The sequence below is a fragment of the Herpailurus yagouaroundi genome, unplaced genomic scaffold, assembly GCF_014898765.1.
Source record: "Herpailurus yagouaroundi ecotype Mexico unplaced genomic scaffold, PumYag 100, whole genome shotgun sequence".
Lineage (NCBI taxonomy): Eukaryota > Metazoa > Chordata > Mammalia > Carnivora > Felidae > Herpailurus > Herpailurus yagouaroundi.
In genome coordinates, this window is record NW_024412391.1 from 90181617 (window position 1) to 90202043 (window position 20427).

Below are 20427 nucleotides of genomic sequence, written 5' to 3' on the forward strand. Positions count from 1 at the left end.
TTTGAGCATGTGAAGATATTGTACTCTCTATTACCCTTTCTAAGTAACTGTCAGGACTGACTCTCTTACTGTAAATATAACTTCTTGAGTTAAAAGTGCTTTACCTAGATGTTGAGGTTATGGTTTACCTTGGCTCACATCTATTTTAGTAGATTTAAGCTCACTGGAATATTAGTAGATTTATAAAACTACTAATGGAATATTAGTAGATTTAAGCTATAAATCTACTAATGGAATACTAGATTTAAGCTCACTGTTCTTGCCACAGAATGTTATTGCATAGATAATTTGGCTCTTTCTGCACAAATAAGTGGTTCACAAAGGAAGGCATTTGTGCTAATCCAAATGTCTAAGTCATCAATTCTGATCACACTTTGATTCATAAGATTTGGGCATTTTTGCATTGCATGCATTGTAACATATGGATAGCTAAAAACTTGCCATGAAGTTCAAAATTCATGGTGTTGGCAGCCTGTGCAATGTTCAGACAGCAATAGGAATGATCACCTTATTCTTATAGAATAAGACTTCTTATTTTTTCTGGGTTGAAGAATTCTATGTAACAAGGTGTTTTGGTTTTCTTTTTTTAGCACATTGAAGCTGTCATTCCTTTGTCTTCTATAGTTTCTGCTGATGTTGACTAGCTATCTGTCAAATTATTGCTCCTATGAAGATAATCCAGCTCCTTCCCTCACTGGTTGATGATGTGATTTTTCTTGTCTTTTTCAAAGTTCTACAATGATGTCTGTGTGCTCTGTTCTTTTTGGATTCATAGGGGTTTTTCTTGACCCTGTAACTTGATGTTTTTTTATAACTTTTGGAACTTTTTGATGAATTTTTAAGTTTTGAAGAATTTTTGGCTTTAGCACCACTGTCTCTCTCCTTTACTTTTGGATTCTAATTTATACATATTTTAGACCACCCCCTAGTATCACATATGTTTCTTACTTTTCTTTTATATTTTATACCTTTTTTCTCTGCATGCTTCATTCTGAACTTTTTCCTGACCTACATTCCAGTTCCCTAAATATTCTCCTGTATTTTGTTTAATCTGTTTTAAACCCATCTAATGAGTACACTATTTCAAAAGTGTAGTTTTTCAGATCCAGAATTTCTGTTTGGTTCATTTTTATAGACTTCATTCTTTGCTGATATTTTCAATCCTGTCTTTTATTTCCTTGAATGTTTTCAGTATAAGTTCAGTTAAAGCTTGTGTCTGATAACTCCAATATCTAGAAGTCAAATGAGTCAGCTTATAATGCCTACTTGTTCTTTCGGTATTTTGTACATTGCATTGTATCTGCAAGTGCCTGGGCAATTTTGATTGAGGACTGGCCATTGTAAATGAAAACTTGTAGAAATAATTTGAGGCTTAGAATGATGTTTCCCTCCAGAGAGGAGTTACATTTCCTTCTGGATGATATCTAGCAATCCAGAATGCACTCAGTTGAATTTCAAGGCTTGAAATGATTTGAAGGGTAAGGGCAAGTGTATAGTCAACAGCATATCTGTTCTGCTATTCAGTGTGCTGATTTGAATCGTGAAGGATTACCAGAGCCTTCAGCTTTGGCAAGCCCTGAACTCTTAAGTTTGATCCCCTTAGTCTTGAAAGTCTGAAAGAAGTTCTTTTCACTTTTCTAGCCTCTCAGCTGAATTTATCAGAATCAACACAGCTCTCCCCAGCCCAACTAAAGAAACAGCAACCCCAAATACTAGGTTTATCTCTGAGTTTTCTTTTTATGGATCTTGTCTTCATATTCCCATTGTCTCACTGGATCTCTGATGCCTTCAGGCTAGGATTTCCAATTATAGGGGGGGAAACTTCCAAGACTCTCGAACTAAATTTGAGAGATTAACAATGAATATCTTTTTTAGTACAAGTCTGTTCTATGTAATAATTGGAACAGACTTATGCTAAAAATGTATTCCCTGTTTTGTTGAAACTCAAATTTAACTGGGTATCCTTTATTTTATCTGGCAACCCTACTTTAGGCAGATTTATTTTCATATTTTTCCAGCTTTTCTAGATGTTTTCTGAATATACCCAGTACGTCATTACTGGAAGTGGAAGTTTGCTATTGCTAGCTAGTCAATAATCTTGACTTTCTAAAAATTTTAAAAGACAATCACCAGATGGAAAGTTAATGTTAATTAAATCCTAGCTGCTGTGAACTACATCTGTGAACTTGTATAAGTGGCCTCACATTTTGGCCTCTTTGTTTTTAGATGTAAAAAAGGAATGATAGATGACATTTTTTGAAGTCTTCTATGCTAAGCATTGTGGTAAGCACTTTATTTTTTTCTTTTAATTTTTTTTAATGTCTGTTCATTTTTGAGCAAGATAGAGTACAAGTAGGGGAGGAGCAGAGAGAGAGGGAGACACAGAATCTGAAGCAGACTCTAGGCTCTGAGCTGTCAGCACAGAACCTGACACAGGGCTTGAACCCAAGAACTGTGAGATAATGACCTGAGCCAAAGTTGGTTGCTTAACCAACTGAGCCACCAGGTGCCCCACAATTTTTTACTTTTTAAGGAACCTTCTTACTGTTTTCTACAGTGGCTTTACCTATTTGCATCCCCACCAACAGTGCACAAGGGTTCCTTTTTCTCCACATCCTCGCCAACACCTAATGCTTCTTGTATTGTTGATTTTAGCCATTCTGACTGGTGTGAGATGATATCTCATTGTAGTTTTGATTTGCATTTCCCTGATGGTAAGTGATGGTGAACATCTTTTCAAGTGTCTGTTGACCATCTGTATGTCTTTGGAGAAATGTCTGTTCATGTTTTCTGTCCATTTTTTAGTTGGATTATTTGTTCCTTGGTGTTGACTTGTACAAGTTTATACAAGTTCATATATTTTGGAGACTAACCTTTTATTGGGTATGTCATTTGCAAATATATTTTCCCATTCTGTGCATTGCCTGTTAGTTTTGTTGATTGTTTCCTTTGCCATGCAGAAGCTCTTTATTTTGATGTAGTCCCAATAGTTTACTTTTGCCTTTATTTCTCTTGCCTCAGGAGACATATCTAGAAAAAAAAGTTGCTATGCCCAGTGTCAGAGAAATTACTGCCTGTGTTCTCTTCTAGGCTTTATTTGTTTGTTTGTTTCAGGCCTCAAATTTATGTCTTCAGTCCATTTTGAATTTATTTTTGTGTTTGGTGTAAGAAAATGGTCCAGTTTCATTCTTTTGCATGTTGCTGTCCAGTTTTCCCAACGCTATTTGTTAGAGAGACTATCTTTTTCGCATTGACTATTCTCTCTGGCTTTGTCAAAGATTAAGTTGTGGGTTTACTTCTGGGTGTCCTATTCTGTTCCATTGATCTATGTGTCTGTTTTTGCACCAGTACCATACTGGTTTGATTACTATAGTTTTTAATCTGACTTGAAGTCTGGAATTGTGATGCCTCCAGCTTTGCCTTTCTTTTTCAAGATTTCTCTGGCTATTTGGGGTCTTTTGTAGCTCCACATAAATTTTAGGATTGCTTGTACTAGCTTTGTGAAAAATGCTGGTAGTATTGTGATAAGGATTACATTAAATGTGTAGATTGTGCTTTGGGTAGTATAGACATTTTAACAATATTTGTTCTTCCAGTCCATGAGCGTGGAATGTCTTTCTATTTCTCTGTGTTGTCTTCAGTTTCTTTTATCAGTGTTTTCAGAGTACAGATTGTTTATCTCTTTGGTTAGGTTTATTTGTAGGTATTTTATTATTTTAGGGCAATTGTAAATAGGGTTGTTTTCTTAATTTCTCTTTTGGTTGCTTCATTATTGGTGTGTAGAAATGCAACAGATTCCTGTATGTTGATTATATTTCCTGCAACTTTACTGAATTTGTTTCTCAGTTCTAGCAGTGTTTTGGTGGAGTATTTCAAGTTTTCTATACAGAGCATCATGTCATCTGCAAATAGTGGAAGTTTTACTTATTCTTACTGATTTGGATGCCTTTGATTTCTTTTTGTTGTCTGATTGCTGTGGCTGGGACTGCCAGTACTATTTTGAATAAAAGTGAGAGTGGACATCTTTGTCTTGATCCTGAACTTACTGGAAAAGTTCTAAGTCTTCCCCATTAAGGATGATGTTAGCTGTGGGCTTTTAATATATGGCTTTATTATGTTGAGCTATGTTCCTTCTTTTTTTAATGTTTTTTTTAATTTATTTTTGAAACAGAGGAAGCATTAGCGGGAGAGGAGCAAATAGTGGGGGACAGGATATGATGCATACTCTGTGCTGACAGCAGCGAGCCCTATATGGAGCTTGAACTCACAAACCTTGAGACCATGACCTGAGTTGAAGTCAGAGGCTCAACTGACTGAGCCTCTAAACCTACTTTGTTGAAGGATTTTATCATAAATGGACGTTATTCTTTGTCAAATGTTTTTTCTGAATTTATTGAAATGTACATATAGTTCTTATACTATCTCTTACTGATCTGATGTATTATGTTGATTGATTTGTGAATATTGAACCACCCTTGCAACCCATGAATAAATGCCACTTGATTATGGTGACTTATTTTTTTAGATGTATTATTGGATTGGGTTTGCTAGTATTTTGTTTAGGATTGTTGCATCCATGTTCACCAGGAATATTGGTCTGTAGTTCTCTTTTTCAGTTAGTCTTTATTTGGTGTTGGCATCAGGGTAATGCTGGCCTCATAGAATGAGTTTGGAAGTTTCCTTCCATTTATGTTTTTTGGGAGTTTGAGAAGAAAAGGTATTAACTCTCTAAATGTTTGATATAATTCCCTCTGAAGCCATCTGGTCCTGGACTTTTGTTTGTTGGGAGATTTTTGATTACTGATTCAATTTCATTGCTGCTTATCACTCTGTTATAATTTTTTATTTCTTCCTTTTCATTTTTGGTAGGTTATATGTTTCTAGGAATTCATCAATTTCTTCTAAGTTGTCCAGTTTGTTAGCATGTAGTTTTTCATAATATTGTCTTATAATTGTTTGTATTTCTGTGGTATTGGTTGTTATTTCTCCTGTCTCGTTTGTTATTTTATTTATTTGAGTTCTTTCTTTTTTTTCTTGATTTAAATCTGGCTAGAGGTATAATTTTATTTTATTTTATTTCCCAAATAATCAGCTCCTAGTTTCATTAATCTGTTTGATTGTTTTTTAGTTTCTGCATCATTTCTTTCTGCTCTAATTTTTATTATTTATTTCCTTCTGGTGGTTTAAGGTTTTATTTTGTTTTTCTTTTCCTAGCTCCTATATGTGTAAGATTAGGTTGTTTATTTGAAATATTTCCTGCTTCTTGAGGCAGACCTGTATTGCTATAAACTTCCCTCTTAGAACCACTTTTGGTGCATCCCAAAGGTTTTGGCTCAGTGTGTTTTCATTTTCATTTCTTTCCATGGATTTTTATGTCTTCTTTGATTTCCTGGTTGACCCAGTCATTGTTTAGTAGCATGTTGTTTATCATCCATGTATTTGTGGTCTTTCCAGATATTTTTCTTGTGATTGACTTCTAGTTTCATAGCATTGTGGTCAGAAGAAATGCATGCTTTTACTTACATCTTCTTGAATTTGTTGAGGCTGGCTTTGTAGGTTAATATGTGATCCATTCTGGATGATGTCCCATGTGTACTTGAAAAGAATGTTTTAGGATAGAATGTTCTGAATATGTCTGTTAAATCCATCTGTTCCAGTGTGTCATTCAAAGCCATTATTTCCTTGTTCATTTTCTATTTAGATGATCTGTCCATTGATGTAAGTGGGGTATTAAAGTCCCCTATTATTATTGTATTATTATCAATAGCTGTGTGTTTGTTATTAACTGTTTTATGTATTTGGCTGCTTCTATGTTGGGTGTATAAATATTTGCAATTGTTATATATTGTTTTTGGATTATTCCATTTATCATTATATCATGTCCTTATGTGTCTCTTGTTACAGTATTTGTTTTAAAGTCAATTTTGGCTGATATAAGTATTACTACTTCAGCTTTCTTTTGACATCCATTCACAAGAAAGATGCTTCTCAATTCTCTCACTATCAATATGAAGTTGTCTTTAGGTCTAAAATGAGTATCTTGTAAGGCAGCATATAGATGGGCCTTGTTTTTTTTATCCATTCTGTCACCCTGTGTCTTTTGATTGGAGCATTTAGGACATTTAATTTCAGCATAATTGTTGATAGATATGTACTTATTTTCATTATATTATTTGTTTTGTGGTTGTTTCTGAAGATTTTCTCTGATCCTTCCTTGCCTTTCATGGTTTGCCGATTTTCTTTAGTGATATATTTGGATTTCTTTCTCCTTATTCTTTGTATATTCGTTAGTGGTTTTTGCTTTGTGGTTCCCATTAGGTTTATACATAACATCTTCTACATATAGCAGTCTATATTAAATTGATGGTTGCTTAAGTTTGAACCCATTCGTTACTCTCTCCATGTTTTAGTTATATCTTGCCATTTTTTTGCATCATTTGATCTTGTGACTTCCTTGACCTACTTTTTACAGAAAAACTCATTTTTTACTGCTTTTTTGTTACCTACCTTTATACTTTCACTTTTGGTCTTTCCTCTCCACTCAAAGAGTCCCTTTTAATATTTCTTGCAGGGCATGTTTAGTGGTCATAAACACCTTTAGTTTGTGTTTGGGAAGCTCTTTATCTCTCCTATTCTTGATGGTAGCCTTGCTGTATAGAGTATTTTTGGCTACATATTTTTCCCATTTGGCACTTTGAATATATCACGCCACTCCCTTGTAGGTTGGAAAGTTTATGCTGAAAAATCCCACACTAGCTTTATGGGGTTTCTCTTGTATGTTACTGTGTTCTTTTGTTTTGCTGCTTTAAAATTTTTTTCTTCATCACTATATTTTGCCAGTTTAATTACAACATGTCTTGGTATAGATCTGCTTTTGTGGACTTTGGTGGGGGTTCTCTGTGCCCTTTTTAAATATTTATTTATTCATTCATTCATTCATTCATTCATTCATTTATTTATTTTGAGAGAGACAGAGAGACTGCATGGGGGAGGAGCAGAGAGAGAAGAAGAGAGAGGATCCCAAGCAGGCATGTGCTCAGCATGGAGCCCAAACTGGGGCTTGATCTCATGACTGTGAGATCCTGACCTGAGCTGAAATCAAAAGTCAGGCTTTTAACCAACTGAGCCACTCAGGTTCCCCTCTCTGTGCCTTTTAGATCTGGATATCTGTTTCCTTCCCCAAATTAGAGAAGTTTTCAACTATTATTTCTTCAAAAAAAAAGTACTGCTCCCTTTTCTCTCTCTTCTTCTTCTGGAATACCTATAATATGAATGTTATTATGTTTGATGAAATCATTGAATGCCCTAAGTCTACTATTTTGCATAATTCTTTTTTCTCTCTTTTGCTCATGTTGATTACTTTTCATTACTCTGTCTTCTAGGTTATAATATATTCTTCTGCTTCTTCTAGCCTGCTGTTCATTACATCAAGTGTGTTTCTCATTTTGTTTATTGAGCCCTTTGTCTCTGCTTTGTTATTCCTTATCTCTGTGTTAAGTATCTCACTCATGTCTTCCACTCTTTTCTCAAATCCAGTGAGTATCCTTATTACTATTACTTTAAATTCTCTATCAGGCATGTTACTTATCTGTTTTGCTTAGATCTCTGGCCAACGTCCTGTTCTTTCATTTTGGATAAATTTGTCTGTCTCTTCATTTTTGTCTGCCTCTCTGTGTCTGTTTCTGTGTGTTAGGAAATTCATCTGCCTTCTGCTCTTGAAAGTAGTTACTTTATGAAGAGGAGATCCTGGAGTGCCTGCAGTTCAGTGTCCCCTCTGCACCCAAACTTGGCACTTCGGGAAAGTATCCTATGCGTGTTGCTTATGCCCTGCTGTTGTGTCTGAGTCACCTTTCCTTTCAGTGCAGTTGTCTGCACTGACTTTGCCTGTTGTGGTCTGTGCTTGTTTTCTTTCCTGTTAGTGACACCCAGGTAAGCCAGCTCTGAGTGGGCATGCCTATCTAGAAACTTGGCAGCAAGGTGGCAGTGTCAGCAAAATTTGCACTGGGCTGCTGGCCTTATGCCAAATCCCCTGGGTTGGCTTGGGTTGTGAGGCTGGGCAGGGCACATGGCAATGGCTGGGCATGGCTAGGCACTTTGGGGTTGCTGGATGAGGTGGACAGAAGCAGCTGTGCACCCAGCGACTGGACAGGTCATATACCTGGCTTTAACAAAATTTGCCCTGTTCCCGGGGCCAAAGCTAGCAAGCTTTGAGTGAGCGAGTCCTCAGGAGAACTCCTGGGTGTGGTGCCCTGCTAGCAGGTTACATAGCAAGTACAGCACCACTCCTTACCCCCACAGATGGTCTTGTGTTTATGCTGGGGGGCAGGGGAGGAAAATGACACCTGCCAACTTCTTCATTTTCAAAAAAATCCCCCAACATACTCCAAAATCGGTATGAACAGAGCTGTCTCCCATTTGCCTCTGGTGCTGCATAAACTGCCATTTTTATGTTGCCTCTCTGTGTGCAGGCTGTTGTCTCTTTAAGGGCAGCAACCCAGCTGTCACTCACCCTCCTGGCTTGCCCAGTGCTGAGTCAGCTGACTTTTAACAGTCCAGGTTCCAAGTCCCACTGATTATACAAAGCCATGGAATTCAGCCCCTCTGGTTTTCCAAGCCAAATGTTATGGGGATTAGTCTTCCCCAGTGAGCTCCCTGGTGCAAGAATCCATGTCTCTGCCTTCTCTAAGTGTGCAGCTCCCTCCCTCCTGTGGGCGGCTTCCCTTCACCTTCCTGATCTTCCTAACCTTTCAAATGCAGCTTCTTCTCTATATTTAGTTGTGGAGTTTGTTGTGCCAGCCTTTGGGTCACTCTCTAGTTATTTACTTGTATGTGGATTATATCTAGTTGTAAACGTTGGATGGGGAGAGTTCAGGGTCCTGCTCCACCATCTTCCCAAGCTCTTTGAGTAGTTCTCTATCATAACTTTTAAACTTAACTGAATATTATACTTCTGCCAGGTCTACTACCATCATGGCATACTGATGTCTCAGATACTACAGAAGCCTTGCCAATCCCTCAAGAGTGGAGGCGGAAAAAGCCAACAATTTTCTTGTTTGCTTAAGTGATACTATGACTGAAGTAAAATAACCTGTACTTTCTGGATACATTCCCCCAAAATAAAAATTACAGTTGCAAACATACGTATTTATACAGGCAGAAACATCAGTTTTACTCCACTTTGTGAATGAGCTGGTACCCCTGCCCACATTGGAAAACAAATCATGTGCCAGGCAAAAGCAACCAAAATAGGGAGACTTACTTCAGGGCCACCATGGGCCTACGAGAGTTTAGGATGTAAACTTCATCCTCTGGAATGGCAAGAACACTGAGTGGAGCCTGGGTTGGATTTTGACCCCCTACTTAACCCATAGTTGGACACCCTATTGTAGGATATATCTGAACAACTATACAAGATAGTTCTGTGGATCATAAATGCTGATCTGGCTGGCACATTTGAGAAGAGTAACTTATATGTGCTGACCACCTCATGTATAGTAGGCCTCACACAATATTCCATTTTCTGTGTACAACAACCATGTGTGAAACAACATATGCAACGTTGGCAATGACGTCACTCTTCTACGTAAAGATTAAGGCTTAGAGAGTCTATGTAACTCGCTCTTTTAATGACAGGTAAGTCAAGAATTGGACTTCTATCTATTTGATTCCACATTCCTTCTTTTTCTTTAGATTGCTTTCTTAAAGTTCTGTTACTACACACATAATTACTACAAATAAGCAACACAACTATTGTAGCAGGGATTTCTGGTGTTAAAACTTTGAGATTTTTGAATGATTATTATTTTATCTAAAAAGAGTAGAGAAAGATGGAGCCACTGTCGGCTTCCTTAGATGAAGTATCTGACATAATAACCAACAGCTCTTTCATATTACTTGGCCTTTGAACCTTGATACTTTTCTCAAAAAAGAGCAATAAAAGTTAAAAATGTGCCCATTTCTTAGTCTATATGTGAGTCTATTTTAAAAGTCATGTGTTACCAGGCCATGGAAAATTTGTGTTCTATATGAAGAATTAGGACCCATCAGGACACTATACCTGATCCTGTGTTAATAATAAGGCAGTGGAGTCAATTAAATGAAACTAACAGCTCATTAGTCATTTTTCAACAGGTCTTTTTGGAGGATCCCTACATTATATTGCACTGTAGATATAAAGATAAATAGTACGCAGTCTCCTTCTGCTGGAAAAACTTGGTGTGGGGTTAATCAAACAGATCAATTTAATATAACTGTCACCAAAATCAGAGCGATGTAGCATAGAATTTGTAAGATGAAGTGATTTTTAAAAATCCATACAACAGGGGTGCCTGGTGGCTCAGTCAGTTAAATGTTTGACTCTTGATTACGGCTCAGGTCATGATCTCATGATTAGTGAAATCGAGCCCTGCTTCAGACTCTGAACTGACAGTGCAGAGGCTGCTTGGGATTCTCTCTCTCTCTATCTCTCTCTGCCCCTCCCCCACTCATACTTTCTCTCTCTCTTAAAAATAAATAAATGGACCTTTTAAAAATCCATACAACACATCATTTATATATTATTGTGTGTGTTTTAACATTTGTGAGTGACTTCTCTTCACACTACATACCTAAAGAAGAAGAAATTTTACATAATTCAATTTCTTTCAACTTTGAGTAGAAAATCATTTTAAGCTCTAGGAGATATTTATTTAGGTTAAATAAAAGGAAGATTCATTATTAATCAAGTTGCTAAATACTGGAACAGACAAAACACTTGCTTTAAAACAAGTTGTTTGGAAAAAAAAAAAAAAAAAAAAACAAACCTTGGCCAGCAGTTTAAGAAGATTAACATGCTTTGAAATTTTCCATGAATTCTTGGCACAAAATATGCACTAGTCTGTTCACCTAGCAATAGGATTCAATACAAGATTGTACATAATTTTACCGATCTTTTTTACTTAAGGGCATTGGGCTAATTTTGTTTGAAAAGGAAAGCTAGTGGTGCCTTTTCTGAATGCCTGTTATCTAAAATTTCATTGCGCCCAACTGTGCTTGAGGTGAGGCCGGTCACCTCCATGCTGATCTCACTGGCACCTACAAGCAGAGTACCTCACATTCTGAACTGCACTGGCCCAGTGGGGTTGTGTTGCTATATAGGCTCACTGCTTTATTCAGTGTTCCTCCATGATCCCTAACCTGCCTGTCAGGCTGAAGCAATAGTAGATCTGGGTGAGTATATCTAACAATGTGGGGACAACTGTGAGGTGCCTTGGAGAATATGGAACTAGGTTATAAGATTGTCCACCAAGAGCTTAAAAGGCAATTAACAACAATGCAAAATGACTGCAGGGAAAGAATGACTCAGGGGGGAAATGGAAAGTATTGACATACCTAAAGTATGGACATATCCACTAAAAGGTGAGCACCCAGGTTTTATCCAGGCAACGGGAGGTCTTAGCAACTACAGTTCAATGAATAAAAAAGAGTCAATACGTTGGCTAATCAAAATTTGATGAGGGGCACCCGGGTGGCTCAGTCGGTTAAGTATCTGACTTTGGCCCAGGTTGTGATCTCGCTGTCCATGAGTTTGAGCCCCGCGTTGGGCTCTGTGCTGACAGCTCAGAACCTGGAGCCTGCTTCAGATTTTATGTCTCCCTCTCCTTAGGCCCCTCTTTGCTCACACTCTGTCTCTGTCTCTCTCTCTATCTCAAAAATAAACATTAAAAAACTTTTTTTTAATTTGGTGAAAAATGTTTAATCTCACTACTAATCAAATACATGAAGTAAAAATGGACACTGTCTTAAACTCATATCTAATTGATAATGCTCAATATTGACAAGGTTCCCATGAAATAGTCAGAGCTACATTTTCTGGTGGAAGTGTAAAGTGCTTTTTGGAAAGCAGTTGGGCCACAAGAAGGGAGAATCCTTAAAATATTTACATCTTCTTGGGCACCTGTGTGGCTCAGTTGGGCTTCCAACTCTTAACTTAGGCTCAGGTCATGATCTCATGGTTCATGAGATCGAGCCCTGGGCTCCATGCTCAGTGTGGAGATTCTCTTTTTCTCTGCCCCTCCCCACTTGTGTGCACACTTGTTCTCTCTCTCTCTAAAAAAAATTCACATCTTCTAAGGAAGAGTATTGTAGTATTCATCTTCTATGTCAAGAAGCCTTTCTATCTATCTATCTATCTATCTATCTATCTATCTAGTTAGGTTTACAGATAACAGAAACCCCAAAATAACAATGGAAAACAACATAAATGTTATCTGCAAGGGAGGCTCCAAAACATGATACTTCAGCTGGACATTACTATCTAAAATAAAATTGAAATTCTGTCATTCAGGAGGAAAGGGAGAATGGGTGTTTGGGTAGGTAACCAGTAGGTTTTGCTCCCTTATCCTAGGGAGCAAAATTGAACTTCAACATAATTTTCAAAAAGTCGTTCATTTTTAGGGAAAAACCCAAATTTCCAAAATTACAGGAATATTTACAAATTACAAATCGATTCAACGATTCTATAAAACAAAGAATGTTATCAACAAAGGTTTGATCATTGAACCTGTTTGTTTAATGTTAATTTTTAAAAATGCAGTTTCATTGCATTATTATTTTATGACATTACATATACTATTAAAATTTATACCCTCAAATTTGCATAAAAACACTCAGAGAAGAAATTTTATACTTTTCTTCATTGAGTTTAAAACTAGTAACTTCTGTAGTACCTGAGTGGCTCAGTTCATTAAGCGTCGGACTCTTGATCTCAGCTCAGGTCTTGATCTCAAGATTGTGAGTTCATACCCTGTATTGGACTCTGCAATGGGTGTGAAACCTACCTAAAATGAAATAAAACAAAACCAATCATCCATAATCAGATAGGATGGATGCTGAGAAGTTGAATATTGAATTTCACTTACAAAGAGTAATTTTTGCTGATACATTTCTAGAAAGACATCAGACCTGTCCATGGGGTCACATGTTGAACAAGTGTCATCAAGTGTGGCCTGCCTGGCTCATGGGAGGAGTTCAGTGGCAGTGTCTGGGGGTGTTCCTCTGGAGATGGTTATCTCTTCCTGGGTTATACCTGGCTTCTCAATACCATTTGATTTTTGTCTTTCAGCCGAAACTAAGATCTGCTTCAAATACTACCACGGCGTGAGTGGAGCCCTGCGAGCCACCACCCCCAGTGTCACGGTCAAAAACTCTGCAGCTCCTGTAAGTCCCATCTCTTCATCTTTGTCAGAGCTAACCCTGGTGCTTTTTCACTCCCATTTCACTCGTGTGTGTGTGTGTGTGTGTGTGTGTGTGTGATTATAGTGATAGATTATGATAGGTAGTTTGATAGAAATTATTCAAAGGTAAACTTATTAAAATCACACCACTTTTTGTTTGAGGAATGTTAGTTAAGCTTAGATAGTGAGATGTTTCTAGTAGGCTCATGCATAATGTCTGTGAGTAACAAGTGTTTCTTTGGAATACATTGTTTTTAATTCCTTGCATTTAAGGATTTATATTTTCATATGTCTTGATTTCTTCTTAGGCCTATAAATAAATTTCTGGAATAACATTTATAATCTCAGATTGACTTTGAGCATAGAACGAGAAAATGGTAAGCCTAGAAAAGATTGGAATCTCTGGTCCTTTTTCCCTTTATATGAACGAGGAAAGTGCCTGAAGTGCCCAAGGAATGTACCTAAGCTCACACAGTTAGCTAGTTGCAGACCAGGGACTTAGGTCAAATCTTTTGTTTCTTACTCTCTGGTTTTTCTGAGTATTCTGAGAATAGCTGCCGTTTTCTCCTAAATTACAGTCTAGTTTGTATCTCTGTGGTGCTTCTTTCCTTGGTTCTCAATACATCTACTTACAAGTGGCATTCCCTTTCCTTTTCACATGAATTAAAGATTACTCAGTGGAGGAGGCTAACCAAAAACCGGTAAGGACTTTGTTGGGGTGGTATAAGTAAAAAAAACGTTTGTTTCTTCTATGTGAAAAAAGAGAGACCGAGAAAACTTGAAATGAAATATGAATTACCCAGAAAGAACTTTACCTCCAAAGGACAACATTTCACTGTTTCACAAGTCAGTTCTTCAGTGTGCAGAAGATGAGTGAGTCGAGTGTGCCTCTGTTCAGGGAGGTGGTGCAGAGCTGGACACTGGCCAGGGAGGGGGGTCCCAGGACTCCTTGTCATGGGATACACAGCAAGAGGGACGGTAGAAGGGGAGGGACCATCCGCACCTCTGATCCATTGTACCATTTTCCCCTACACTAACCAGGCAGATTGGAGGATGATATTGCCATATTACTGGGTAGAACAGGAAGGTAAGTATGGCAATTTGGGAAAGTATCCCCAGGTGCCACACCCTCCTCTCTGGGCCCATTGTGTGTGGGAAATCCTCAAAAGAAGGTGCCTGGGGAAGCGAAAGAGGCTCTGACACAGGCCTCCAGTTGTCAAGGCAGTAGAGTCAGCTACATCGAGGCAGTGAACCTGGAGCTGGGGCTGCACTGACCCAGAGGCGAGATGGGCAAAGCAGGGAGGCACAGAACACACAGCAGACCGAGAAGAAAAAAGAGGCTGGAAGTGGAGTCTGCTGACTCGGGAAAAACCTTTCAGATGCAGGCTTGGCTGCCTTTTGCCACAGCACAGCATGTCATGCAATTAGGCAGCTTCTTTCCGGATACACTGATTTCTCAGCCAGGATGGACCGTGCCCAGTGATGGACAAGCCTTTTTGGCTCAAGGCTGGAATGGGAGAAGAGCTTCTAATCTGCCTCTGCACGGAGTACGACTGTGAGTGAGCTTGGACAGCCCTTTAATCTTTAGGTAAGCCCTTTTTGGAGAAGGCTCTCTGGAGCATTTGGCTTCTCTGAACTCAGCCTACTGGAGACTCCAGCTGTAATCTGTTTCTCAGACCAATGCAAACTGCAATCACATCATCACAGAGATGTGCAGTATAAGCCTAAAAGAAAACAAGGTGCCAACTACCTGGAATACTGCCTGGATTGCACAGTAGACAAGTTTTACAAAATGGGATAAACCATCAACAAACAAGTCTTTCCAGGGGCTGCCGACAAGAAACAAGGATGATGTCTGAGAAGAGGAAACATCATGTGAGCTGCTTCAACCTGCTATTTGACAGAAAAGTTCAGGAGATTGCATTGATTCTGAGTCAGCCCTGACCTCATCTTTGTTATTTAACCTGTGCTACCATTGCCTGTACTTAAATATCAGACACCTTGGAATACTTGGACACGTTGCTATCGTCCTGATGGCCATCTCCATAATGATTTTCTCACATAAATCAGTAGACACTTGAGTTGCTGCTTTTATATATATTCCACAGACAACTTTCGTTCCTTTTCTTAATCCCCACACATGTGAGCGCCCGATCATAAGGCCAAGTGATGCCATGGACAGACAGAAGTCCTCCTGCTGCCGTGCTGGACGTCCTTTGCATTGGGAGCATGCATCTTCCTGCAGACAGTATTTTAACATGCAGTTGGGTTTTATAATAGTTAACCTCATGGCTCTTACAGCACAGTGCACTCTTTAGAGGAGTTTCACTTGCCTTATTTTAGGGGATTCACAGCACATCTGTGAGACAGGCAGGAAGTGCCATTTTGGTTATGTGACCCTTTGGCTATCTGATGATCGAGTTGGAATGAATCTCGGTTTAGTTACTCATACAATCTAGCAGCCTTCTGGATTAAATAAGTATTTACAGTCTGGTCTAAGGCCTTGTGCACACTGTTACTAAGGGGAAATGCTATTCAAGTTTTCCAAAATCATTTTGCCGATGAACTTTGAGTATCCATTTTTAAGCGAGAGCTCTGGTGCTGCACTAATCTCTTATGAAAAGTTGGCTGTCAATGGCCGTTGTGTCATGCCCCAAGGGTCACTGAGTTAGTTGGTGACAAAACAGTATGCTGAAAGTAAAGTTTTTTGTAAAGGAGGAAAAGATGTCAAATGCCCATCTAGTATATAATCAGTGCTTTGATGTTTTGAGCACAGAAGATTCTCAATATGTTTTCATTCTTTTTCTCATTTCCTCGTTCCCCCTTATCCTTTGTCTTTGTCTCACTGAAAATTGTTGAAGTCCCAGTTATATGTTTTTTAAAGTTTATTTATTTATTTATTTTGAGAGAGAGAGAGAGAGAGAGAACAGGGGAGGGGCAGGGAGAGAGGAAGAAAGAATCCCAAGCAGGCTCCACACTGTCAGCACAGAACCCAATGTGGGGCTCGAACTCACGAACTGTGAGATCATGACCTGAGCCAAAACCAAGAGTCGGATGCTTAACCAACTGAGCCACCAAGGTGCCCCAAGGTCCCAGTTATGAAAAGAGGTTGTCACCTGTCTTTATCTTTCCAAGGCTTTTATTTATGTATTAGTCCTAACTGTTTATCAGAAACTATGATGAGTGAAGGAGTATAGAAATAATGAAATATAAGTCCTGATATTGAGAACTCATGGCTATTCCATGATGATTATAAATACTGTTTGAAATGCCTGGTGCTGGGGTATAAAAACCCACTGGGCTGGTGTATAGAGAAGGCAGTGAGAAGGTGCCTGCAGCAGCTGGGAGAGCTTCCAGAGGAAGTGGCATGCGGGCGGCATGAATGGGATTTGCCAGGCCTGGGAGGGAGTAAGGCACTGGCAGAAGGAACGGCATGTGCAGAGGCATGTGGGGGTATGAGGTGCCGCAGGCCTAGCAGCGAACGAGACCTACTGTGTGTTAGGTCTGAAGAACATACAACTTACTTAATTTTCACCATACAGCACCCTGCACTTTGTTTCTCATACTGTTTGTATGTCATTGGGAGCACCTCGCATATGTTTTCTGTTGTATTCTATTTTCTGTAAAAAATTGTGCTCACAATAAGCTCTTTCTCTCAGCACTTTTGCTACTTTTCCCTTGTGCATTACAGTCTCTTTTATAAGCCTCATGATATTTTTTTTTTCTCTCCCTCTTTATACATCGAAGGACAGAAATCTCTCCATACCCACAAACTGCCAAAAGACAGGGGAGATAAATTGTCCTTAGCTCAGCACACTGGGAGTTTTGCAGCTTTTCCCTTCAGGTCTGTGCCTCCACAGTAGCTTTTCAATCTGCCTTTCCCTCTTTGCGGACCAAGTGGGCATCCTCTAATGGGGACTGCTGGAGGGGAGAGAGCTCTCCCTCCGCCTGCTGGGTTCTCTATGGGAGTGAGATTCCGATGCAGCTTGTAGCTCTTCTCGATGTATGTTCAGAGTCCTGAGCACACTGCTTGCCACGCCTACTTTCCAGGACTTTCCCTGAAGAGTGTTTGTGTTTCCTTGCACCCAGCAGTGTGGAGGCCTAGGGATTGTAGCCTCTGGATGCAGAAAATAAGTAGCTGTTGGAAGAATAACTGTGGCAGGATCAGGAGGCAGGGTACAGGGAGTTGGGGAAGGGCCACCAGAGTGAGGGGCAGGCAGAGGATGTTATGCCCCCTTAACTGGGCCCTGCTGTAGATGGTTCCCAGGTTTACATTTAGACCAAGAATGTATTTTTTAAATGTTTATTCATTTATTTAGAAAGAGAGCATGTGCGGGCAGGAGAGGGGCAGAGAGAGGGAGGGAGAGAATCCCAAGCAGGCTCTGCACTGTTAGCACAGAGCCTGACATGGGGTTCAATCCCAGGACTGTGAGTTCATGACCTGAGCCTAAATCAAGAGTTGGACACTCAACCAACCGAGCCACCCAGGCACCCCGACCAAGAATGTATTTCTTACTCAGTCTTAATCAAAATTTTAATTTGTGGAAATTCCATCAGAATTTTGTTATTCTGGATTGTTCATATCCTTAATTCGCATTGCTATTGTCTAGCTACCTATTAGTGTTTTCAATGAGAGATTGGAAGTGAATATATCCATTTTGCTCCTTCTTCTATCACTGTTTTTAAAATTTTTATTTAATGTATTTTTTAAATTTATATCCCAGTTAGTTAGCATATAGTGCAACAATGATTTCAGAAGTAGATTCCTTAATGCCCCTTAACCCATTTAGCCCATTCCCCCTCTCACAACCCCTCCAGTAACTCTCCATATTTAAGAGTCTTTTATGTTTTTTCCCCTTCCCTGTTTTTATATTATTTTTGCTTCCCTTCCCTTATGTTCATCTCTTTAGTATCTTAAAGTCCTCATATGAGTGAAGTCATATGATATTTGTATTTCTCTGACTGACCAATTTCACTTAGCATAATACCCTCTAGTTCCATCCACATAGTTACAAATGGCAAGATTTCATCCTTTTACATTGCTGAGTAATACTCCATTGTGCATATATACCACATCTTCTTTATCCACTCATCAATCGATGGACATTTGGGCTCTTTCCATACTTTGGCTATTGTTGATAGTGCTTCTGTAAACATTGGGGTGCATGTGCCCCTTCAAAACAGCATACCTGTATCCCTTGGATAAATACCTAGTAGTGAAATTTCTGGGCCATAAAGTAGTTCTATTTTTAATTTTTTGAGGCACCTCCATACTATTTTCCAGAGTGACTGCACCAGTTTGCATTCCCAACAGCAGTGCAAAAGAGATCCTCTTTCTTGCATCCTCACCAACATCTGTTGTCGCCTGAGTTGTTAATGTTAGCCATTGTGACAGGTGTAAGGTGGTATCTCATGATGGTTTTGATTTGTATTTCCCTGATGATGAGTGAAGTTGAGCATTTTTTCATGTGTTGGTTGGCCATCTGTATGTCTTCTTTGGAGAAGTGTCTATTCATGTCTTTTGCCCATTTCTTCACTGGATTATTTGTTTTTTGGGTGTTGAGTTTGATAAGTTCTTTATAGATTTTGGATACTAACCCTTTATCTGATATGTCGTTTGCAAATATCTTCTCCCATTCCGTTGGTTGCCTTTTAGTTTTGCTGATTGTTTCCTTCACTGTGCAGAAGCTTTTTATTTTGATGATGTCCCAATAATTCATTTTTGCTTTGGTTTCCCTTGCTTCTGGAGACATGTTAAGAAGTTGCTGCGGCCAAGGTCAAAGAGGTTTTTGCCTGCTTTCTCCTCAAGGATTTTGATGGCTTCCTGTCTTACGTTTAGGTCTTTCATCCATTTTGAGTTTATTTTTGTGTATGGTGTAAGAAAGTGGCCCAGGTTCATTTTTTCTATGTCACTATAGAGCTTTCCCAGAACTACTTGCTGAAGAGACTCTTTCTTCCATTGGATATTCTTTCCTGCTTTATCAATGATTAGTTGGCCATACGTTTGTGGGTCCATTTCTCTCTTCTGTTCAATTGATCTGAGTGTCTATTCTTGTGCCAGTACCATACTGTCTTGATGATTACAGCTTTGTAATACAGCTTGAAGTCCAGGATTGTGATGCCTCCTGCTTTGGTTTTCTTTTTCAAGATTGCTTTGGCTATTCAAGGTCTTTTCTGGTTCCATACAAATTTTAGGATTGTTTTTTCTAGCTCTGTGAAGAATGCTGGTGTTATTTTGATAGAGATTGCATTGAATATGTACATTGCTATGGGTAGTACCGACATTTTAACAATATTTGTTCTTCCTATCCAGGAGCATGGAATCTTTTTCCATTTTTTTTGTGTCTTCTTCAATTTCTTTCATAAGCTTTCTATAGTTTTCAGTGTATAGATTTTTCACCTCTTTGGTTCGATTTATTCCTAGGTATTTTATGGCTTTTTGTGCAACTGTAAATGGGATTGATTCCTTGATTTCTCTTTCTGTCACTTTATTGTTGGTGTATAGGAATGCAACCGATTTCTGTGCATTGGTTTTATGTCCTGCAACTTTGCTGAATTCATGAATCAATTCTAGCAGTTTTTTGGTGGAATCTTTTGGGTTTTCCATATAGAGTATCATGTCATCTGCGAAGAGTGAAAGTTTGACCTCTTCTTGGCCGATTTGGATGCCTCTTATTTCTTTGTGTTGTCTGATTGCAGAGGCTAAGACTTCCAATAGTATGTTGAATAACAGCCCATTCATTCTTTAGTAGGATGATCTTTAGTCTCCAAGTATTTATTTTCTTTCCACATTTTTTCTTGTGGTTGATTTCAAGTTTTATAGTTTTGTGATCTGAAAATATGCACGGTATGATCTCGATCTTTTCGTGCTTGTTGAAGGCTGATTTGTGTCCCAGTATGTGACCTATTCTGGACAACATTCCATGTGGACTGGATAATAACATATATTCTGCTGCTTTAGGATGAAATGTTCTGAATATATCTGTTAAGTCCATCTGGTCCAGGGTCCAGTGTGTCATTCAAAGCCATTGTTTCCTTGTTGATTTTCTGTTTAGATGATCTGTCCATTGCTGTAAGTGGGGTGTGGAAGTCCTCTACTATTATGGTATTATTATCAGTGAGTTTCTTTATGTTTGTGATTAATTGATTTATATATTAGGGTGTGCCACATTCAGAGCATAAATGTTTACAATTGTTGGGTCTTCTTGGTGGA

The 20427-nt window shown here is 38.8% G+C and overlaps 1 protein-coding gene across 7 annotated transcripts in view; it reads left to right on the forward strand.

Moving 5' to 3' along the window:
- Positions 1-20427, forward strand: part of HECW1 (HECT, C2 and WW domain containing E3 ubiquitin protein ligase 1) — a 424961-nt gene that overhangs the window by 210834 nt on the left and 193700 nt on the right. For all 7 annotated transcript variants that reach the window (XM_040473037.1, XM_040473031.1, XM_040473035.1 and 4 more), the window contains one exon: positions 13103-13197. In XM_040473037.1, the coding sequence (XP_040328971.1) occupies positions 13103-13197 (95 nt within the window). The remainder of the gene's footprint in view (positions 1-13102; positions 13198-20427) is intronic.